The sequence below is a fragment of the Aspergillus stella-maris genome, assembly GCF_047715825.1.
Source record: "Aspergillus stella-maris strain CBS 113639 unplaced genomic scaffold BDV14scaffold_81, whole genome shotgun sequence".
Taxonomy (NCBI): Eukaryota; Fungi; Ascomycota; class Eurotiomycetes; order Eurotiales; family Aspergillaceae; genus Aspergillus; species Aspergillus stella-maris.
Genome location: NW_027396875.1, coordinates 16,496 through 34,115, shown reverse-complemented (window position 1 = coordinate 34,115; position 17,620 = coordinate 16,496). Strand labels below are relative to the sequence as shown.

The 17,620-nt window shown below is 49.0% G+C and overlaps 10 protein-coding genes across 10 annotated transcripts; 8 read left to right on the top strand and 2 right to left on the bottom strand.

Annotated features, from left to right (window-relative positions):
• The first annotated feature begins 242 nt into the window (after window positions 1-242).
• BDV14DRAFT_182802 (uncharacterized protein) lies at window positions 243-1,922 on the top strand. Its single transcript, XM_073770286.1, has 2 exons — window positions 243-929; window positions 1,016-1,922. The coding sequence occupies exons 1-2, from the start codon at window positions 281-283 to the stop codon at window positions 1,909-1,911; spliced, it is 1,545 nt and encodes a 514-aa protein (XP_073623317.1). The 5' UTR covers window positions 243-280; the 3' UTR covers window positions 1,912-1,922.
• Window positions 1,923-2,306: 384 nt separating this feature from the next.
• BDV14DRAFT_146360 (FAD-dependent oxidoreductase) lies at window positions 2,307-4,352 on the top strand. The gene is made up of 4 exons (XM_073766452.1): window positions 2,307-2,715; window positions 2,786-3,057; window positions 3,117-3,484; window positions 3,529-4,352. The coding sequence occupies exons 1-4, from the start codon at window positions 2,420-2,422 to the stop codon at window positions 4,015-4,017; spliced, it is 1,425 nt and encodes a 474-aa protein (XP_073623316.1). The 5' UTR covers window positions 2,307-2,419; the 3' UTR covers window positions 4,018-4,352.
• On the top strand, window positions 4,276-5,572 carry BDV14DRAFT_146366 (uncharacterized protein). Its single transcript, XM_073766455.1, has 3 exons — window positions 4,276-4,832; window positions 4,882-5,009; window positions 5,058-5,572. The coding sequence occupies exons 1-3, from the start codon at window positions 4,534-4,536 to the stop codon at window positions 5,330-5,332; spliced, it is 702 nt and encodes a 233-aa protein (XP_073623315.1). The 5' UTR covers window positions 4,276-4,533; the 3' UTR covers window positions 5,333-5,572.
• BDV14DRAFT_146362 (uncharacterized protein) lies at window positions 5,573-6,482 on the top strand. The gene is made up of 2 exons (XM_073766453.1): window positions 5,573-6,112; window positions 6,187-6,482. Exons 1-2 carry the CDS (start codon window positions 5,813-5,815, stop codon window positions 6,325-6,327), a joined length of 441 nt encoding a protein of 146 aa, XP_073623314.1. The 5' UTR covers window positions 5,573-5,812; the 3' UTR covers window positions 6,328-6,482.
• Window positions 6,483-7,863, bottom strand: BDV14DRAFT_146363 (alpha/beta hydrolase fold-domain-containing protein). Its single transcript, XM_073766454.1, has one exon. It carries the CDS (start codon window positions 7,532-7,534, stop codon window positions 6,638-6,640), a length of 897 nt encoding a protein of 298 aa, XP_073623313.1. The 5' UTR covers window positions 7,535-7,863; the 3' UTR covers window positions 6,483-6,637.
• Window positions 7,864-8,554: 691 nt separating this feature from the next.
• On the top strand, window positions 8,555-9,445 carry BDV14DRAFT_204767 (HAD family hydrolase; the record flags this gene model as incomplete). The annotated part of the gene is made up of 1 exon (XM_073774590.1): window positions 8,555-9,445. The coding sequence occupies one exon, from the start codon at window positions 8,555-8,557 to the stop codon at window positions 9,443-9,445; it is 891 nt and encodes a 296-aa protein (XP_073623312.1).
• A 693-nt stretch (window positions 9,446-10,138) lies between these two features.
• On the top strand, window positions 10,139-11,286 carry BDV14DRAFT_182799 (GPR1/FUN34/yaaH family-domain-containing protein). The gene is made up of 3 exons (XM_073770285.1): window positions 10,139-10,522; window positions 10,577-10,669; window positions 10,723-11,286. Exons 1-3 carry the CDS (start codon window positions 10,190-10,192, stop codon window positions 11,041-11,043), a joined length of 747 nt encoding a protein of 248 aa, XP_073623311.1. The 5' UTR covers window positions 10,139-10,189; the 3' UTR covers window positions 11,044-11,286.
• Window positions 11,287-11,556: 270 nt separating this feature from the next.
• BDV14DRAFT_204765 (FAD-dependent oxidoreductase) lies at window positions 11,557-13,176 on the top strand (the record flags this gene model as incomplete). The annotated part of the gene is made up of 1 exon (XM_073774589.1): window positions 11,557-13,176. The coding sequence occupies one exon, from the start codon at window positions 11,557-11,559 to the stop codon at window positions 13,174-13,176; it is 1,620 nt and encodes a 539-aa protein (XP_073623310.1).
• Window positions 13,177-14,717: 1,541 nt separating this feature from the next.
• On the bottom strand, window positions 14,718-15,776 carry BDV14DRAFT_211767 (uncharacterized protein; the record flags this gene model as incomplete). The annotated part of the gene is made up of 2 exons (XM_073776157.1): window positions 14,718-15,173; window positions 15,237-15,776. 2 exons carry the CDS (start codon window positions 15,774-15,776, stop codon window positions 14,718-14,720), a joined length of 996 nt encoding a protein of 331 aa, XP_073623309.1.
• Window positions 15,777-16,170: 394 nt separating this feature from the next.
• BDV14DRAFT_204763 (NmrA/HSCARG family protein) lies at window positions 16,171-17,412 on the top strand (the record flags this gene model as incomplete). Its single annotated transcript, XM_073774588.1, has 3 exons — window positions 16,171-16,237; window positions 16,360-16,872; window positions 16,940-17,412. 3 exons carry the CDS (start codon window positions 16,171-16,173, stop codon window positions 17,410-17,412), a joined length of 1,053 nt encoding a protein of 350 aa, XP_073623308.1.
• Window positions 17,413-17,620: the final 208 nt, after the last annotated feature.

The following is a 17,620-nucleotide window of genomic DNA, read 5'->3' as shown; positions in this document are numbered from 1 at the left end:
TGAGCGTTTACTGTCAAGGCTATGCACATGAACTCAGGACCTGGGTCTTTCTAGACCTGAACATAGGAATTCGAAAACAGTGAACTGACTGGAGCTGATCGGAATAGAATTCCATTGGCTGCTGGCTGTTGGCTGCCTTGTGCGTCGTGTCTACCGTATGCGCCCTAACCCCAGCCACCGCAGCCGCGCGCTAAGCGCACCATTACAGCCTCTTTTCAACGAGCTGAAGAGGGGTAAGAGCATCCAAATCATTGCTATCCACTCAATGAGAACATAAAGAATGAGTTCCTACCTCGACGAAGTTCGAAGCCTCACAGGCAGATACCCCTGCCTCACCCAATTCTTCTACGACTGGACTCGGTATACACCCGCCGCATACCCAGGCGGAAAAGCTCCAAGTTCAGCTTCAAGATGCGGCGTGCTGGAATTCGCGTGTGGCAATCAACCCACATTTATTGATCTGAGCAACCCCCACAACCTCCACAAGTACATCACTCAACCCCAAAGAAACGGGTGCAAAAACCGCCTTTTCTTACTAGAAGACCTCCCAGAAACACACATCGAAATCCTTGGCTCAACTCTTAACCTCGATCCCACAGTTCTAGCAGACCACCTTTTCACATACCACTTTGCCATGAACTCAACAATACCACATCGGAGGCTCCCTTCTCTAACGAACCCAGGAAAGTCATTTACGCTGCGGTACTATGAAATTCGGGAGACGGATGATCGGCTTACGGGGGACCAGACGCATAACCCTGGTTTTAGTCGAAGGACGTTTGCGAGGGCTTCGAGGCCTATTGAGCGGTGGAGGGATCTGCCGAGTCGGCAGCGGGGGAGGGATGTTGTTGTTGATGCTGTTAGGAGGAATGTATCGTTTTGGTGTACGGGTGAAGTGTCGGGGGAGAGTGATGGAAATGGTTGGACGGGTATGTATGACCGATCTACTACCTTTTATCTTCTTGAGACTTGACTTCATGATGTTTGAGTGAGTGGGTTATTCTGACGACTTTAGCAATCCTCTTCGTCGACCCGCCGATAAAATCCCACCGTGCAGGAAGAGACACATATTATATCCTCGACAAAAACAAAGACAAAACGTCTGAGGCTTGGCAGCCCCAAGTTCAATGGAGCAAGCCCTACCACTCTGGCTACCACGACTTCCGGCCGTGGGATACACGCAGTGCCTCGAGCCTTTCGGAGCCCAGCCGACAATCCCTATTTGACGACATAATCTTCTACTGGACACACGCCAACAGAAGCGATATCGACTCTGTCTTGGATAGCCCTGTGAATGCGACACTATTTGTGAACAGGATAGTCGCGAGTCATTGGTTCAACTTGCTGGATTTGCAATACAAGACAATCTCAACAATTGATATGACCTCCAAGGACGGGCGTCGTCGTCCCAAGGGTAAAGATAAAACTGCAGCGGGCTGGCGCGAGGAGCTGGAATACTACAACAAACGCCTATCTCTCCTCGGTATTCTCCAGCGACGCATCATGTGGTATAAGCAAGAAGTTGTTCTGAACCTTGAGCGACTCGGTTTCCCAGCCTCCAGCGGTAATGCACCGACACCAAAATCCCTCTCAGCGACAATCCACGACCTAAACGCCATCCTTGACGAGCTCAACCGCCATGAGTCGCGCATTGACAATCTCCTCGGCATCGTAACAGATAGTATAAACCTCAGCAGTGCGCTGCGCAGTCTGCATGACGCGCGGTTCGGATTGCATCTTTCTATTGCTGGTGCGGTCATTTTTCCCATCACGCTTGTGGCAGCAGTATTCTCAATGGGAGATAGCTTTGCGCCGGGGCAGGAGAGATTTTGGATACCGTGGGTTGTGGCTGTTCCATTGGTCGGTGTTTTGTTATGCGCGATTTGGTGGATGCAGCGTGGGCGGACGTAGCGAGGAGGAGCAGCTTATCATAGAATAGAGCCGGTAGGTACTGGAAAAATAATCCTATCATCTCACCGGTCCCACTTGACTGGGTATTGTTGTGATCTGATCTCCGACACTCCGCCGATAGTCCGCGCCATATCAAGTCTAGACACACAGATCGGCGCATAGACCACCAAGACCAGCGCATCATCGTGCCTGAAGAAGCGGTCAGCCGAACTCAAGTCTGTCAAACATGATGTTTGATTGGTCCATGCGAGAAACAACAGAGCTTAGCTGCAGAATGCTACAAAAGATTGGGATACCGTGCCGATGGAGCACCCAATGATCGTCGGTGTTCGTGGGATCATCAAGGGGCTTGTGCGAGGGCTTGAGATTGGGTGGGAAACTCCTGGTCTTATTTCTTCAGATCGCAACTGCTCCACCATTCTGTGTCTCCCTGGCTTGAGCTGTTTGTCTCGTCTTGTGTTTCCTCCTACCAGTATTTCTCTTCTTCGGCACCATACAACCCACAAAAATGGACGCTTCCGCCGAATTCAACGTAATAATTGTCGGCGGCTCAATTGCCGGCCTGACTCTGGCCCACTGTTTGCATCGAGCGGGGATAGATCACATCGTCTTGGAGAAGCGACCAGAAATCGCACCGGAAGAAGGTGCCTCAATTGGTCTCTGGCCGACAGGTGGACAAATCCTGCACCAATTGGGTCTATGGGAGGATGTTGCGCGGGGAACAGAACCCCTGTTGAGGCATAATGTTCGGTTCCCAGATGGTAGCGGGTATAGTCATCGTGTTCTGGGGACAATATACGAGAGGTTAGTATTATCCCGACTTCTTCAAGTTCAATGTTGATTGTGATGGGAAAGACTAATACGGAGATGCCAGGTTCGGATACGGACTCACCTTTGTCGAAAGACAAAAGCTACTTCAGGTTTTGTACGACGCTTACCCTAAGAAGGAGAAGATCTTGTTAAATCGAGGGGTAGTTGAGGTTCGAGAAATAAAGGATGGCGTACTGGTTGTTACAGAGGATGGGTCGATCTACAAAGGAAGCCTTGTTGTAGGAGCAGACGGGGTGCATAGTAGAGTAAGAACAGAAATGTGGCATTTGGCGGCTTCACTAGACCCGAGGATGATCACCGACGTCGAGAAGAAGGGTAAGTGTATTGTCCTATAATCCATACTACGAGAAGATACTATTGTCTAACTGGAACAGCAATGACTGCCGAATATTACTGCGTCTTTGGAATGTCGTCGCCCATTGCTGGCCTGCGCAGCGGCGAACACGGAAATGTGTATGGCGATGGGTTAACGGTGTTGACATTTCATGGCAAAGAGCGAGTGTATTGGTTTGTTGTGAGCAAGATGGATCGAAAGTACACTTATCCAGACATTTCTCGCTTCAAGCAGGAAGACGCGGAGAATCTGTGTAGGTGGTTCAGCCATATTTCACTTGCCGATGGGGTAACGGTTCAAGACCTCTGGGAAAGCAGAGAAGTAGCATCAATGACGGCAATGGAAGAGGGGCTTTTCGAGACGTGGAGTGTGAATCGAATGGTCTTGCTGGGTGACGCTGTTCGCAAGGTGAGTCACAGCTTCCTCGAGAATGAGTATGACTGACCAAACAGATGACCGTCAACATGGGCCAAGGAGCGAACTGCGCAATAGAGGATGCAGCTGCACTTGCTACTCTACTTGATCGACTGGTAAAATCAGAAACCACCAAGTCAACTCCCAACGGTGACGAGATCAACTCCGTTCTGGATGCATTTCGAAGACAGAGGTACGCCCGATCGAAGGCTATCTTTGGGCAAACCATGTTCGGGGTACGACTCTACACTCGTGACAGCCTCATGAAAAGAATAATGGGTCGGTACGTCATGCCACGGAAACTCGAGCACATGGCCGATGCAACTTCCACGCTGATGGCAGATGGACCTGTCATCGGTTTCCTTCCCCCTCCACCGCGAACCACACCAGGCTGGAAAGATTACAGCAGTGAAATCAAACACAAGCAGCAGGAAGGATGGACTTCAAACCCAAATCTTCTGGTGATTTCTGGAGTGGCTGCTTTGTCCATTCTTGCCTATTCACGCTTTGTATTGAGTCGGCCATAGCTGCTGGTGTAGTGCAGTTAGAAGAATCAAGATATGCACATGTTTTGGAATTACAAAGGCTGCATGGAAAGGGAATTATTGGCTGGGAAGTTGGAGAGAGTTTGGACAGTCTGGATATAAAAGCCGGGCAGTTCCCAACCGGAAAGCGAGTCTTTGACCACCAGCGATCAACAACTACATCAACTCTCAATTAGTCTCCCAATACGCCCGGATTCCTACTTGGGCCATCTAATTCAAAGGAAATACAATGCCCCAAACCCGTGCTGCCACTGCGGAAGCAGCGAGAAAGGCCACAGTGGCAAAGAAGAAGACAACCGACGGTATTACGAAGCCGACGGCCGCTCGCCAAATTCAGCTGGCTCCTCAGGTTCTGGGTGAGGCTCTAATGGTAGTGGAAATCTTTACGACTGTCACGGTGACCAGGAAGATTACTAGGCGACGTGCAGAGTTGAAGGAGGCTGGTCAGACCCAACTCGCCGCTCCGGCCGCAGGTGAAAGTTTGAGAATAATTGGCCTATGGAGGTCGACAAGCTAGGAAAAGAGCCAGGGGAAGATCCAGGGGACCCCGAGGAACCTCCCCAGCGAGAAAAGCCGACAGGAAAACCACCGGCATTTGCAAAGGTACGTATTGTTGGCCTTTACCCACGCTCTACTAACGGTTCATTGACCCGTTCTGATCTCGCTACCTCCATATCGTGGTTTAGGAGACATGAAGGAGGGGTATATACTAACGGTTTGGTTTGCTACGGGTTTATGCTTGACGAAGACACAGCATTTCCCGGGTATGTTGACGGCGAGGTCATCATCAGCCGGATGTAGGTTTCTAAGCACTGAACAGCAACGGCTGAAAGCTGACGTTTGCAGGGGAGGAGGAGTTGAAAAGGACGAAAATGGCAAAGCGCGCCGCATAAAAAGCCAAACCGAGGATAGTCCCGTGGTGAAGAGTTTCATGGCCAGCATGCGCAATAAGGTGGCAGTGGGCGTGGTTCTTGGTAACTTGTGTTCCCCGGCTCAGGCTTCAAGCACTAACACTGTATCAGGAAGCTGCAACAGTTCCATTCAAACTGAAGTGAAGCATCGCTACAATATCCTGAATTTCTTCCAGGTCACCGCTGTCTGGCCAACGCAAGAGAATGTAGGGATGATTGGCTACATGGTCCGCCTCGAGAAGCTCGACCTCGAAAAGCAAAGTTGGTGGGGAAAGGCGGGTTCGTCTCTACCGTTGCCTCGTGAACAACGCCTTCCAAAGCCCGTTATTCATCGGTGCAGGAATTGCAAGGAGACCAGCCCCCAGGTCTATAGGCTGGGCATCTGAAGATAACGTGCATGGAGTTCTGGAAGGTCCGTGGAAAAGCTGCGCCAATGGACCCTTACATGCCCTTACACGAAGATTCCATCAATCATCGAGTTCCGCTTGACCGCACGATAAAGTCCCCGTTTGACCTAGTTCCGCATCACACGTCCAGGGTACAGCAAGGTGCTCCTAAATCAGAGGCTCTAGCAAAGACTGGACTCGTTTGTCCGGAGTGCGGCAAATGTACGAATCGGCGCTTCTGGACGAGGTGGAAGTGCTTGATAAGGCTCATGATGAAGTCGAAGTGATAGATGGTGAGGATCAGCCGACGTATGATTGGGAGTGTTCGCTGCCCATGACGATAGTCCCCATAAAGGAAGTCATCGACACTGGCAAGGCATCCCCCCTGCAGATAGCTCCAAGCACTTGGTCCCTCGAGTTGTTAAAAGATCGTCTTCTTTCTCTCAACAAAGATATGTCCTTGGAATAGTCGGAACCGTCATGCATTTCGTGTCCAAGGATGCGATCAACAGCCGCTCCGGTGGGCCCAACGATATGTTTCGGGAGTTACAGGAAACGGACATTCCCATCATGCCCGGTTGTTTGAATGAACACAGGCGGCGTGAGTTGAAGCAACAATTGCAGAGGGGACACATCAACAAGGATACACACGACGAACTGTGGTTGGAGTCATATAATCAGCTGGATAAGAAGCGAAAAGGAACAAACGAAGCGAAAAGGGCTCCTGATATCCTTCACATGGTAGTGCAACATGGCGCGGAGATACAGAAGTATTATGAGGTATGTGTTTGCTTCCATTGCTTGGGATTCTGCTGGCGAAGATCTATAAATGTTAATATCTCATCGCCTTGCAGCATTCAGTCCACATGACTAAAAATTCGAAGCTCAGATCCGCATTGACTTCACGCTATATCAAGTCCGACCAGGTTGACCCGTTGGAAGTGTCCAAGGGGGACTTTGTGTTGACAGATGACCAGGTCTATGATGGAAAGTAAATGTTCGCAATTTTTGACTGATGGAGTACTTCGAATGTGCGTCTCCTGGACTAGGAATTCATTCTACATTTCGATCTTGTTTCTAAACCAGACTGTGAGGGCTCTAGAGCCTCGGATTGGTCTGGATACTTCAAAAGTGTTATCATTGTCTTGCTGATTACTTTATGAGATCTCCGTTAACTTCATGTATTTAGCTAGTTTGATGATCATTTCATGCTGTTCTATATTTCCATAAATCACATATCTTCACTAAGCAGAGTATCAAAAAATCAACACCTATCTAGTCTTGAAAGTCCACCATAATATCTAGTCACGAAGCATCAACAGCAATCCCCATCTCCCCCGCAGCCCATTTCAACCTCGCCTCATCCAACCCCTTACCTAAAAGCCACCCCGTCTGCCTAACAGCATCAAGCACAGCCCTCTGGCTACTCCTCAACTTCGGAAAAACAGCCCAAACACCGTGCGGAACACCCATATACGCATCAAACCTCGTCTGCACACCATATTCCCTCAAAACCTTCTCATAGATTATCCCATCATCCCGCAACGGATCCATTCCACAAACTTGGATGTAGCTCTTCGGTATGCCCTTGAAACTATCCATATCAACGAACGGGCAGTAATCGACTGTATGTCTCGCACCAAGCATCTCTTCAATCCAGGCCATATCCTTCGTACTCAAGATCGGTGCATCGGCGTTCTGCGTTCTCGAGATCCATAACCCGCGATACTTCTCAGGTAAAATCGAAGAATCAACAATGAACCCAGGAACGGAACTCCACTGCCCCGTCACCAACCCCGGAAATTCTCTGACAGCACGATGAACAGTATTACTCGCAATATTTGCACCGGCTGATACACCCGCCACTATAAAACCGAGACTTAAATCTGCGTTTATTGGCCCGGTACTGGCGTGAGATTGAATGTAGAGGAGTGTATCCCAAACATCCTCCGTCCCAACAGGCAATTTGTTTTCCGGCGCAAGGCGATAACTCGGTAATGCAATAGTAAGGCCATAAATAGCCGCGAATAGTCGGGCAAATTGAATGAGTTGTTTGTTTGTGCCGACTATGAAGCCGCCCCCGTGGATTAGAAGGATGAGTGGTGTCTTCGTGTTTTCGTTTTTGTTGTCTTGGTCTGATAATTTGGGAGAGGCGGATGGAGGATGCACGATGCGTAATTCGTGAATGTACCCGTCGCGCATGGGGATTCGCAGGGTGGTTTCTGTTGTCCCCAGGGTGGGGGTTTTGGTGTAGCTATCTTCTTCCGTTTTGTTTGAGATTGGGCGGAAGACGGAGGGCGCGGGGCACTCAATTGGGGGTGGGCGGGGTGGTATGGTGGAGAGGAGCTGGTTTCTATCAGTATGGGACCAGAAAAGGAGTTAGGTAGGGAATGATATGGGTCCATACCTCCTGAAACTCCTCATCAGGCTCACCCAAAGCCCTGATTTCCTCGATAGTGTCGAAAGGCATAGTTGCCAGTGGAAATGCTGCGCTGACTGATGAGATGATATTTGGCTTGCTTGAATGCAGTTGCAGCGAAGTGTTGGTGTCTCTGAATACGAGGGTGTCGCTCTATTATATACCTCCAGAGTGAGACATGATTCGTGTGCCGTGTAACCCGATCCCGTAGATTTGGGACGTCCCGGGGCGATCCCTCGGGAGCGCTAACCCTAATCATACCCCGAGCGCGATCGGGCACCCCAATCGATCTAGCCCGGACCTTAATTTGGGGGCTAGTGTCTGCTGCTGCGGCTTGGGAATACGCTTACGAGGGAGACTTGTTGATTAAGCATTTTGGACCCCGAGGAGATTTAATAGTGCATTAATCAGGGAGGAAACAATACGCTGCTCAAGGTGCCTGCAGAGCACCCAGTTATGCCCAAATTCCTGGAATGATCTTTGATTTTGGAGGCCTGTGAGTCGACGGCCTTGAATTCCGTCGAGTTTCAGGCAACAAAGTAGCTGAGCCGGTATCCTTATACAGCAAACACTGATAGGAAGTTCCGAGCCAAAGAAGTGAAACTGATTTTTCCGCTTTCATCTCTTTCACCGTGGATTTCACAATGAGGATTTGGATTGGCCGAATATATAAAGCAAGATATGTCCGAGGTTTACCTACGTAACTCATTTGATTTTGAAATCTCTACACTTCTCCCCAAATTCAACAGCATAAACCGGCGTCCACTTCAATACAAAGAACACCTTACATCTCAACCGCAACCATGCCCCTCCGCGACGCTCTCCGCGCAACCTGTAAAGATATAACAACCGTCTCGGTGGGCTCCAGCTCAGCCGACTTCACGCGCATCGCGCACGGGACAACAATCCAGGATATGTTGACAATCCCATATACACCTCCCGCCGACCTCGTCCGAAAATCAAAATACAAGCTTGTGGTTTTCGACTTTGATACAGCATTGGTCGATACGGCATCGGCGCTCGGGGATGCAGTTATAGCTTCACTTGGTGAAGTTTTCCCTAATAGGAAGATTGACCTTTATACCCTGGATCAACTTGTTGAGGAGGGATGTCGGGTTGAAGAGATTATTAAGAAGATAATGTCAACTCCCAAAGCACAACCGGTTGATGAAGATGGAATTGATTATTCGCGATATGCAGACCCAGAGCCTACGACGGATGATGTACTGCAGATATCCCGGTCAAAGTACTCGGTACAGGCCGCAAATCTTCAAGGCCCATGCCCTGGAGCAAAGGACCTGTTGTCGGCTTTGAAGGGTCGTGGGATCCCAACTGCGCTTGTTAGCAACCACATGCCGATCTCTGTTATATTTGAAGCCATGGACAAATTTGGACTCGCCGAGTTCATGCGCGGCGATCTGATTGTTGGAGAGGAGGAATGTAGTCTCCCAGCCGAGAATGTCTATACAGAGGTACTTCTTCCAAGGCTGGGGAATATCTATGGTGATGAGTGGAAGAAGCAAGATAGAGGGGTTTTGGTCATTGGGTCGTCTAAGGTGGATGTGATGTTTGCTAGAGGTATTGGGGCAAAGCTGGTGGGGTGTCTTGAGCGGAGCCAGAGCGAGGCGATGAAGGCTGACTTCATGGTTTCAAGGCTGATTGATATATTAGGGGTTGTAGATGAGGCTATGTAGTTGGGAGTTTATTTATTAGGCCTTGATCGACGAGGAAAGCAGGTCTTGTGGGAACATATGATCAACTATTCCAATATAATATCTTTATGCACATATCGCATTGGAGAAGCTGAGAGTATACTTCCGCGCTAAACTCGGCATTAACGCGTCGTACCTGCCATGTTCGACGGCTTGAGCGCACAGTTGCACCTTCCATTCAAGACTGGATCAGATGGAATGTGCCCTGTATACCGAAGGTGCGACCAATGACTGGGAATGTAGTTGGTAATTCTATTCTCGCAACGATCAGCGAGTGCATCCTTCTTTTCCCGTTACCTCGTATGCATACCTACATTTCAGATATTCGTATCCAGACTCCACAAGCGGTATTCGGGTCCAATCAACCATGCTTCGATCGTAAATTTTTCTACTTGGATAGCTTATTTGTTTAGAGTGAGAAGCATCGTCAATATGCGTCGCGGGGTGGAACCATAGGGCGACCTTCAGTGTTGGCTTCCGGCATCGCGCGGATGAACCACATCATCGATCCTTTCAGCCTCGTGATCACGATTTCGCGTGCGGAAGGTCGCATCAAACTTAATATAGCAGGTCCATTCAAGCTAGTCTATGAGGTAACGTAATGACTCTGGTGGACTGACATTTCGAAGCTTAAAGTCCCCCCTTATTCCACGGACATGGCCAGCATCTTCTACGCAACACCTCCCCACCTATACACAAAACAGCAGTCGCTTCCCCACACTAAGAATGTCCGTCGAGACTGGCAACCCCGAAAAGGTCACTCGTATCCTTGAACGCGACCCAAATGTCACCATTTTCCTCCGCCCCATTGCCGCGCCCGCAGCCCTAGGTCTAGCCGGGTTCTCCGGATCGACTTTCATCACGGCAAGTTATATCGCGCGATGGTGGGGGAACGAAGAATCGCCTACAATATTCTTTCCCTTTGTTGCGTTCTGGGGTGGTCTTGGGCAGTTTATCGCGGGCCTCTATGGATATGCTGCGAGAGATACACTGATCACGGTGATACATGTGCTTTGGGGGAGCTTTTGGATGAGTATCGGTCTGCTTTACTTGCTTGTGGTATGACAGTGCTTTCGGACATTTGCGATTAGGGCATGGTTGACAACTGTATAGGCGACTGGTGCGCTTCCTCCACATGGAATCCACGAGCATTTCCCCGAGCTTGCCAGTTGGATGGTTGTTCTAGCGTTCTTTACCTGGTCTGGAGTAAGTCCAGCTCCCTTCCCCTTGCAATCATTCACGCTGACAGGTTTTCCTAGGCACTTGCATCCTCCGCCCGCGATGTAATCCTCTGCGGCGTCCTCACGACACTTGCGATCGGCACAACTATAGCTTGCTGCCTTTTCGCGTACGGTTCCGGCGTCCGCATGGGGATGAAAGCCGCCGCATATTTTTGGATCATCTCGGCTATACTGGCTTGGTGGCGGGTCACTGTATACCTTGTTGAAGAGGCATTTGGTTCGCATCCGATCGTGAAGTTTTTCCCTATCTTCCGGACCTCGGCCGAGGGCAGGAGACCTCTGCTTGCGCCGGGATTTGGAGAGCCTGGTGTCAAGAGGGGAATGCCTGGGCTTACCTAGCCAGTAATACTTGAGTGAGAATAGCCATACATGGTCGGGACGTGAACGCAGGATATCTAAGGGCATCTTTTGCTATACCTACCTATTGATTGTAATAGGGTGGACATCGAGGGCTTCGTACTTTCAATTCCCCCAATTTGTTCATAAACCAGGGATTTGTCCATGGTCAAAGTCAACTGACCACAACTTCCTTGGTACTAATTACCATAATGATCGAGACTCTTGATCAAGATTAATTGTTTCCGTTTGCTGTGTTCTAGAGCAATCTGTTCCACGTCAGGGTGACCATCGCAACCACCGACCGCATCCTGACGTGGACTCGGCCAACCATATCAACCAACGAGCATAACAAAGTCACCGCAAGCATAAATCTCCTTACAATTCTCAACCACAAACCCCTCTCAATACTCCAAAATGCTCACCCGTACAATAATTCGTCTTAGGCTCTCAAATTGCCCCATAAACAAAATAACCTTCCACCAAACCCGCCCGCTCGCAACAATAAGCAATACAATGCAATCCCACCACAACCAAGCCCTCAACACCTCCGGCGAAACAGACCCCGTCTGGATACACCACCTCCCCTACTCCAAGTACCCAACTTTCCCCGCTCTCTCAGCACACAAACAAACCGACGTCGCGATAATCGGCGCCGGCATCGCGGGAATCCAAACAGCCTACGAACTCATCACGCGCGGGAAAAGCGTTACACTACTTGAAGCCCGACATGTTCTATCCGGTGAGACGGGTAGGACGAGTGGGCATCTGAGTAATGCGCTTGATGACCAATACGCGAACATTGAGAAGAAGCATGGGAAGGACGGTGCGAAAAGGGCGGCGGAGAGCCATTCTTGGGCTGTGAAGCGGGTGGGGGATGTTGCTGAAACTTTGGGGATAGAATGCGAATACAGGGTTCTACCGGGGTATAAATTCAGTTCGATCCCGCTTGGATCGAAGGAGCATGCGAAGGATATCGAGGGTATCAAGTGGGAAGTTAAGACTGCGAAGGAGGCAGGCGTGGATGTCAGTTTCGACGATACCTTGAAGGTTAACGGGTGGGATGGACAAATCAATCAAGTTGGCGGTGCGATCTTTCGTGGACAGGCAACATTCCATCCAACGAAGTATCTCTCTGGCCTTCTTGAATGGTTGAAGAAACAAGAAGGGTTTGAATGTTTCGCCGAGACACGCGTCACTGGAATCGAAGAGAAATCCAGCAAAGGAGAGGTCAAACTCTCGACTGACCGCGGGTATACCGTTACTGCTTCAAATGTCATACAAGCAACATGCATCCCGCTTCAAAAACTAAGTCTCATTGCTGAAATGGGGTATTATCGCACTTACTGCATCGCAATTCGCGTTCCGAAGGGAAGTATCGAAGACTGCCTTATCTACGACACGGAAGACCCCTACAAATATACACGCTTTACACCATGCAACGATAAGGATGATTATCTTGTGATAGGCGGGTGCGACCATAAAGTTGGTCAAGAGAAGACAATCGGACGATTCGAGGAGCTTGAAAATTGGGTTCGAGAGCGGTTTACCTCAGCCGGGAAAGTCGATTATAGATGGTCAGGCCAGATCATGGAGCCCGTTGACTTTATGGGCTTCATTGGAAGGAACCAAGGGCAGAAGAATGTCTTTGTTGTTACGGGGGATAGTGGGAATGGGCTTACACACGGCATCCTCGCGTCTCGACTGCTAGCAGATGAAATCGAAGGAAAGAAAAACGACTGGGCATCCCTCTACAACCCATCCCGCCTATCACCACTTACAAAATCCGGTCCGTCGATGCTAGGTCATGACCTCCAGATCAACAGCCAGTATAAGCGCTGGCTGCAGTCAGACGTCAAGGATATCGAAGACATCGCTGCAGGATCTGGGGGCGTGATGCATGAGGGTTTATCTCCTGTTGCGGTATACAGGGATGAAAAGGGAGAAGTGCACAAGATGAGTGCGGTGTGTCCGCATATGAAGGGTGTTGTATGCTGGAATGAGACGGAAAAGAGCTGGGATTGTCCGGTTCATGGGAGTAGGTTTAGTTGTGAGGGGACTTGTGTGGAAGGGCCGAGTAAGATGGGGCTTCATCAGATGGGACAGGGGCAGATGAGGGCTGCTGCTGCGCATTAGGGAACTTATCTTTTTGCCCGTCGGGTCTATCGGGTTCAGGTTCCGTCTGTATCAGCATTTCTTTCTTGTAAAGCGAGGACCTGTGTATTCCCCGTTTTGGTTGGTTTTCCCATTTGCAAATTAGCCGGCCGGCACAACACGTGGAGAATGCTAATCATATAATTTACCTCGTAACCAAACACTTATGCAAAAAAATAGTCACCCCCCATGCATTTTATATTACGTACTGTCAAGTTGATAGACCTGATTTTCGATGAAAATTCAAAGTTACTATCTGTGCAAAAGTCTGGACAGCATATCTCTCTTGCGTGGGCGGTTAGCAAGGGACACCAGATTGTTTGCTACCATACTTGGTTTTGAATGTTCAGGGCCCAGTACCTTCTTATAGCCTGCGAGTGCTTGCTGATACATCTCCTTTACCTCTTTCGGCTTGCCGTGATCAAAGTAGAGAATTCCTATGCCATTCGAAGCATTCCACACACCAATCGCATTGTTTGGCCAATGGACTCTCCCCCTACCAATCAGATAATTTACATGTAGAAGTAATCGCTGCTGAATCTCTGCGTATCCTCTATCGCTGTTGCTGGAAACCATAAATCCAACCGAGATCAGCGCTAACTCATCTAGTTGGCTTGTAAGATTATTAGAAGCAGCAATATAATAGCACCAGTCCTGTACGACAGGATGCAGGGAATAGCTTCCCTCCCGCTATCTTGTTTTAACAAGCGAGAATTGAATAAATGCTCTAAGCATTGTCTTAAACCATGAGGGCGGGTCAGAGTCGTTCATGCCAGAGTGAATCAGCTCATACCAGATATCCCAGTGGTCAAAGAAAATGAGTAAGAGCAAAAGCTTCGTGGCTGTTGAATCTTGTTTCTGGATGATCTCTTGGTAGGTGATCATCCATGTCTGTACTATATTTTCCTACTGGTAGTGGCATGTGGGTACTGTCTAAGACTATATGTCAAACCAGGAAGTTTGGTCGAGCTCCAAATACTCTTTGACATTTATTATAGATTGATGCATTAAAGCTCCGGTGATTATAATTGCCAGCAAGAGCCCGTCTAGCAGGCTTGAAGAATTGGTGAATTCTATTAAAGTTAGACTAAAACTTCCAGTCTAATTAACACTATGGTACCTTCTTCGGCTCCTATGCACGTAATATCTTCGGCTGAGAAGCTGCTGCTTTGTAAAAATAGCTGGGTAGTATCTATATACATAAGCTTCTGGACTTTGAAATATTTGCCATAGTTCTGCGAGTCCCTGGAGGCGTGTAGTGATTGTAATAAAACCCTGATCAGCTTTTGGAAAGAGATCATAGATATTGTATTCATGATCGCCGCGGCCCTGGAGTGGGGAATTTTGGTCGACATTGTCAAAGATAATGAGCCATCCAGTGTTGCCTGGTCTTGCTAGCCACTATAGTACTTGTTTGGCTCTTTGCTCTGCATCCTCTTCATTGATACCAAAACCTAAATTAATCACCACACCATACGTGGATTTTTGCGTCGCAACCACCATCAGCCCACTATCAAAAAACCCTAGACCCGCTCCCAATCCGTCGCCCTCCAAACATCCTCAGCACTAACCAAACGCCCCCTAATACCCTCTAACTCCCTAGCATCAACCATAACATCACCCTTCCCAACAGTCCCCCACATCTGCGGCGCCCCTGCAACCTCCCAAAACTTCACCATAAGCCCTAACTCAGTCCCCCACATACCATGCAGCTTCTCGAACTGCTCAAACGGAACAGACAGAACAAGAAGTTTTCCCTTTCGCGCAATCTCTGCCCACTTCGAGAAATATTCCTGGATTTGATACGCGCCTGTTGTGACGTGGACGTATCGGCCTCCCCTAGGCCCATTCGCAGGCTTGGGGTATGGGTAGCGCAGAAGGCCGCTCACGGTGATACCGATGTTATCCACTGAGCCGAGAGAAGGGAGATAAGCATACGAGCTCGCCGGTAGCGCGAGAATATATTGCCCGGCCGGTTTCTATCCCACAGAAACTTAATTAGCTATTTGACATGGTGAAAGGGAGGAAAGGGGATCTCATACCGAATAAACAGGCGTAAAAGGTGGATACTCGAAATTCGACGCATAGAATCCCGTCAATAGAAATATGGCCTTGCGATTCAAATCCTCATCATTTTTGATATACGCGTCGATCGCCCCCTTGGCATCGAAATGCGGCACCTCAATGTCCCCACCCATCAACGCCCTCGCCGCAGGCAGCGTACTCCAAAAGTAAGTCTCCAGCTTCTCAGCCCTCGACGCAGCCCGAGCAAGCTTTACCCCTCGGTCGTACTCAATCTGCATAGCTTTTTCGGGTCCAATCCCGGACGCAAAGGGTTCGTAGAAGTCAGTCACGGCGAAGATGGCCGTCGCGCCGGTGAATGCGGCAGCAATACTCTCTTCGTCATCGAAGTCGGCTGTTACCATTTCAATTCCGCGGGCAGTGAGGGCTTGGGCTTTGGGGCTGCTGGTGTTGCGCGTTATACCTCGGATTGCCCAGTCTGGGTTCGAAGTTAATAGGGCGTTAATTACGCCCGTGCCTTGGAGGCCTGTTGCACCGGTGACGACGATGAGGTTAGACATTTTGAAAGAGAGAGATGTTGTAAGATTGAAAGGAGCTAGCTGGGAAGCCTGGGATTATGGAGCGAAGGGTAGGTATTTAAGTAATATCCATTGATGCTTTGGCCATATGCCAGAGGCCCGCATGCCCGCTACATGCCCGCAGATTTGCCGTAAGCACCGCAATCTGCGGCAACGGCCGCAATGGCCGAAGATTATAATGGAGAGAGCGAGGTCCGAGATCACTAATCCTCTTGATAAAGATCTGAATATTACAAATCCAGTATGTTCATGTTTTATTGTATTTAAATGATAATATTGATATGCTACAGAAAATCGTAGTCCGATATCGTCTCAATCGCGACATTCTACTCACTAAGCTCTATACATCATTCAACAATATTGAAATCAATCCATCATGACAGAAAGAAAGTTAATCCTCGTGATCGGCGGAACCGGTGCGCAGGGAACTCCTGTCGTCGAAGGTCCGTATCACTATCCCTCATTTAAAAAAAAAAAAAAAAAAAAAAAAAAAAAAAAAAAAAAAACACAAAAAAAAAAAAAAAAAAAAAAAAAAATACCGATTCTAACAACAACCTACACACAGCCCTCTCCTCAAACACGCACTATTCCGTCCGTCTCCTAACCCGGGATCCCACCTCAAGCAAAGCCCAATCCCTAGCGTCCCTCCCAAACGTCTCCATTATTCAGGGTTCCCAAGATTCCCAAGCAGATCTGCACGCCGCATTCAGCGGAGTCTACGGCGCCTGGGTAAACCTCGATGGATTCACACTAGGTGAGAAAAATGAGCTTTTTTACGGAATTAGAGCATATGAAATTGCTCAACATCATGGTTTAAAGCATTATGTGTTTGCCAATAGCGACTATGCGGCTAAGAAGGCGGGTTGGGATGAGCGGTATCATTGGGGACATAATGATGCAAAGGGGAGAGTTGGTGAGTTGATTCTAGGGCTTAGTCAGAACCCACAGACAAAATGGCAAGACTCAAAAATGGAAGTGACGCTGTTGACGACGGGCCCGTATATGGATATGCTTTTTGATGGGATGTTTGTCCCTGAGGAACAGGACGATGGGTCGTTCGTTTGGGAGAATCCTGCTGGTTAGTCTCCTTGACCTCTTAAGTAGTAGTACCGGCGTTGAGAGCTCAACTAACTCTAAGTAAATAGCGGACGGTAAAATTCCCCTCATAGCCCTCGACGACGTCGGCATCTACACCCTTTGGATCTTTGACCACCCCTCGGAGTCTTCCGGTCTAGACCTCGAAGTCGCGACCGATCAAGTCACTTTCACCGAAATAGCAGCGACATTCTCCAAAGTCACCGGCAAAGCAGGCGTCCACAAGCGAGTTTCTCTTGAGGGTTATCTCGAGAAGGCTGAGCCATATCCAGGGGCTTACTCGAACTGGACCGTACCGCCGGATGTACCTCGGGATGAGTCGTTCATGACTTGGCGCGAGAACTTCACTGCTTGGTGGCGATATTGGAGTGAAGGAAAGGGGGCGACAAGGAATATGGCGTTCTTGGATGAGATTCATCCGGAGAGGATTCGGAATTTAGAGGCTTGGATGAGGATTAAGGGTTATGATGGAAGGCCGAGGGCTGTGCTGAAGGGACTTGAGGATCTTAAGAAGGGGAAGTAGTTCTATCTCCAATGAAAGAGGTGATATATATCGCTTTAGCTGGCTCAAGAATATGCGTTTGATAGTCTTACCATCGCTATACTCAATTCTAGTAAGGTATCAAAGTCCAACGAGCACATCTCGACGAGATGGTTGGCATCCAAAAGCATCCATAAAGTCAACGATTAAGACCTTTAATTTCTCTGTAGCAAGGTGGAAGCTTCCGATA

Coding starts and splice junctions, on each gene's coding strand:
- BDV14DRAFT_182802 (XM_073770286.1), top strand. CDS start 281: ATGAGTTCCTACCTCGACGAAGTTCGAAGCCTCACAGGCAGATACCCC. Junction 930..1,015: donor TGATGGAAATGGTTGGACGG/GTATGTATGACC, acceptor TGACGACTTTAG/CAATCCTCTTCGTCGACCCG.
- BDV14DRAFT_146360 (XM_073766452.1), top strand. CDS start 2,420: ATGGACGCTTCCGCCGAATTCAACGTAATAATTGTCGGCGGCTCAATT. Junction 3,058..3,116: donor CACCGACGTCGAGAAGAAGG/GTAAGTGTATTG, acceptor TAACTGGAACAG/CAATGACTGCCGAATATTAC. Junction 3,485..3,528: donor TGGGTGACGCTGTTCGCAAG/GTGAGTCACAGC, acceptor CTGACCAAACAG/ATGACCGTCAACATGGGCCA.
- BDV14DRAFT_146366 (XM_073766455.1), top strand. CDS start 4,534: ATGGAGGTCGACAAGCTAGGAAAAGAGCCAGGGGAAGATCCAGGGGAC. Junction 4,833..4,881: donor GAGGTCATCATCAGCCGGAT/GTAGGTTTCTAA, acceptor TGACGTTTGCAG/GGGAGGAGGAGTTGAAAAGG. Junction 5,010..5,057: donor GGCAGTGGGCGTGGTTCTTG/GTAACTTGTGTT, acceptor ACACTGTATCAG/GAAGCTGCAACAGTTCCATT.
- BDV14DRAFT_146362 (XM_073766453.1), top strand. CDS start 5,813: ATGCATTTCGTGTCCAAGGATGCGATCAACAGCCGCTCCGGTGGGCCC. Junction 6,113..6,186: donor AGATACAGAAGTATTATGAG/GTATGTGTTTGC, acceptor ATCGCCTTGCAG/CATTCAGTCCACATGACTAA.
- BDV14DRAFT_146363 (XM_073766454.1), bottom strand. CDS start 7,534: ATGCGCGACGGGTACATTCACGAATTACGCATCGTGCATCCTCCATCC.
- BDV14DRAFT_182799 (XM_073770285.1), top strand. CDS start 10,190: ATGTCCGTCGAGACTGGCAACCCCGAAAAGGTCACTCGTATCCTTGAA. Junction 10,523..10,576: donor GTCTGCTTTACTTGCTTGTG/GTATGACAGTGC, acceptor ACAACTGTATAG/GCGACTGGTGCGCTTCCTCC. Junction 10,670..10,722: donor CGTTCTTTACCTGGTCTGGA/GTAAGTCCAGCT, acceptor AGGTTTTCCTAG/GCACTTGCATCCTCCGCCCG.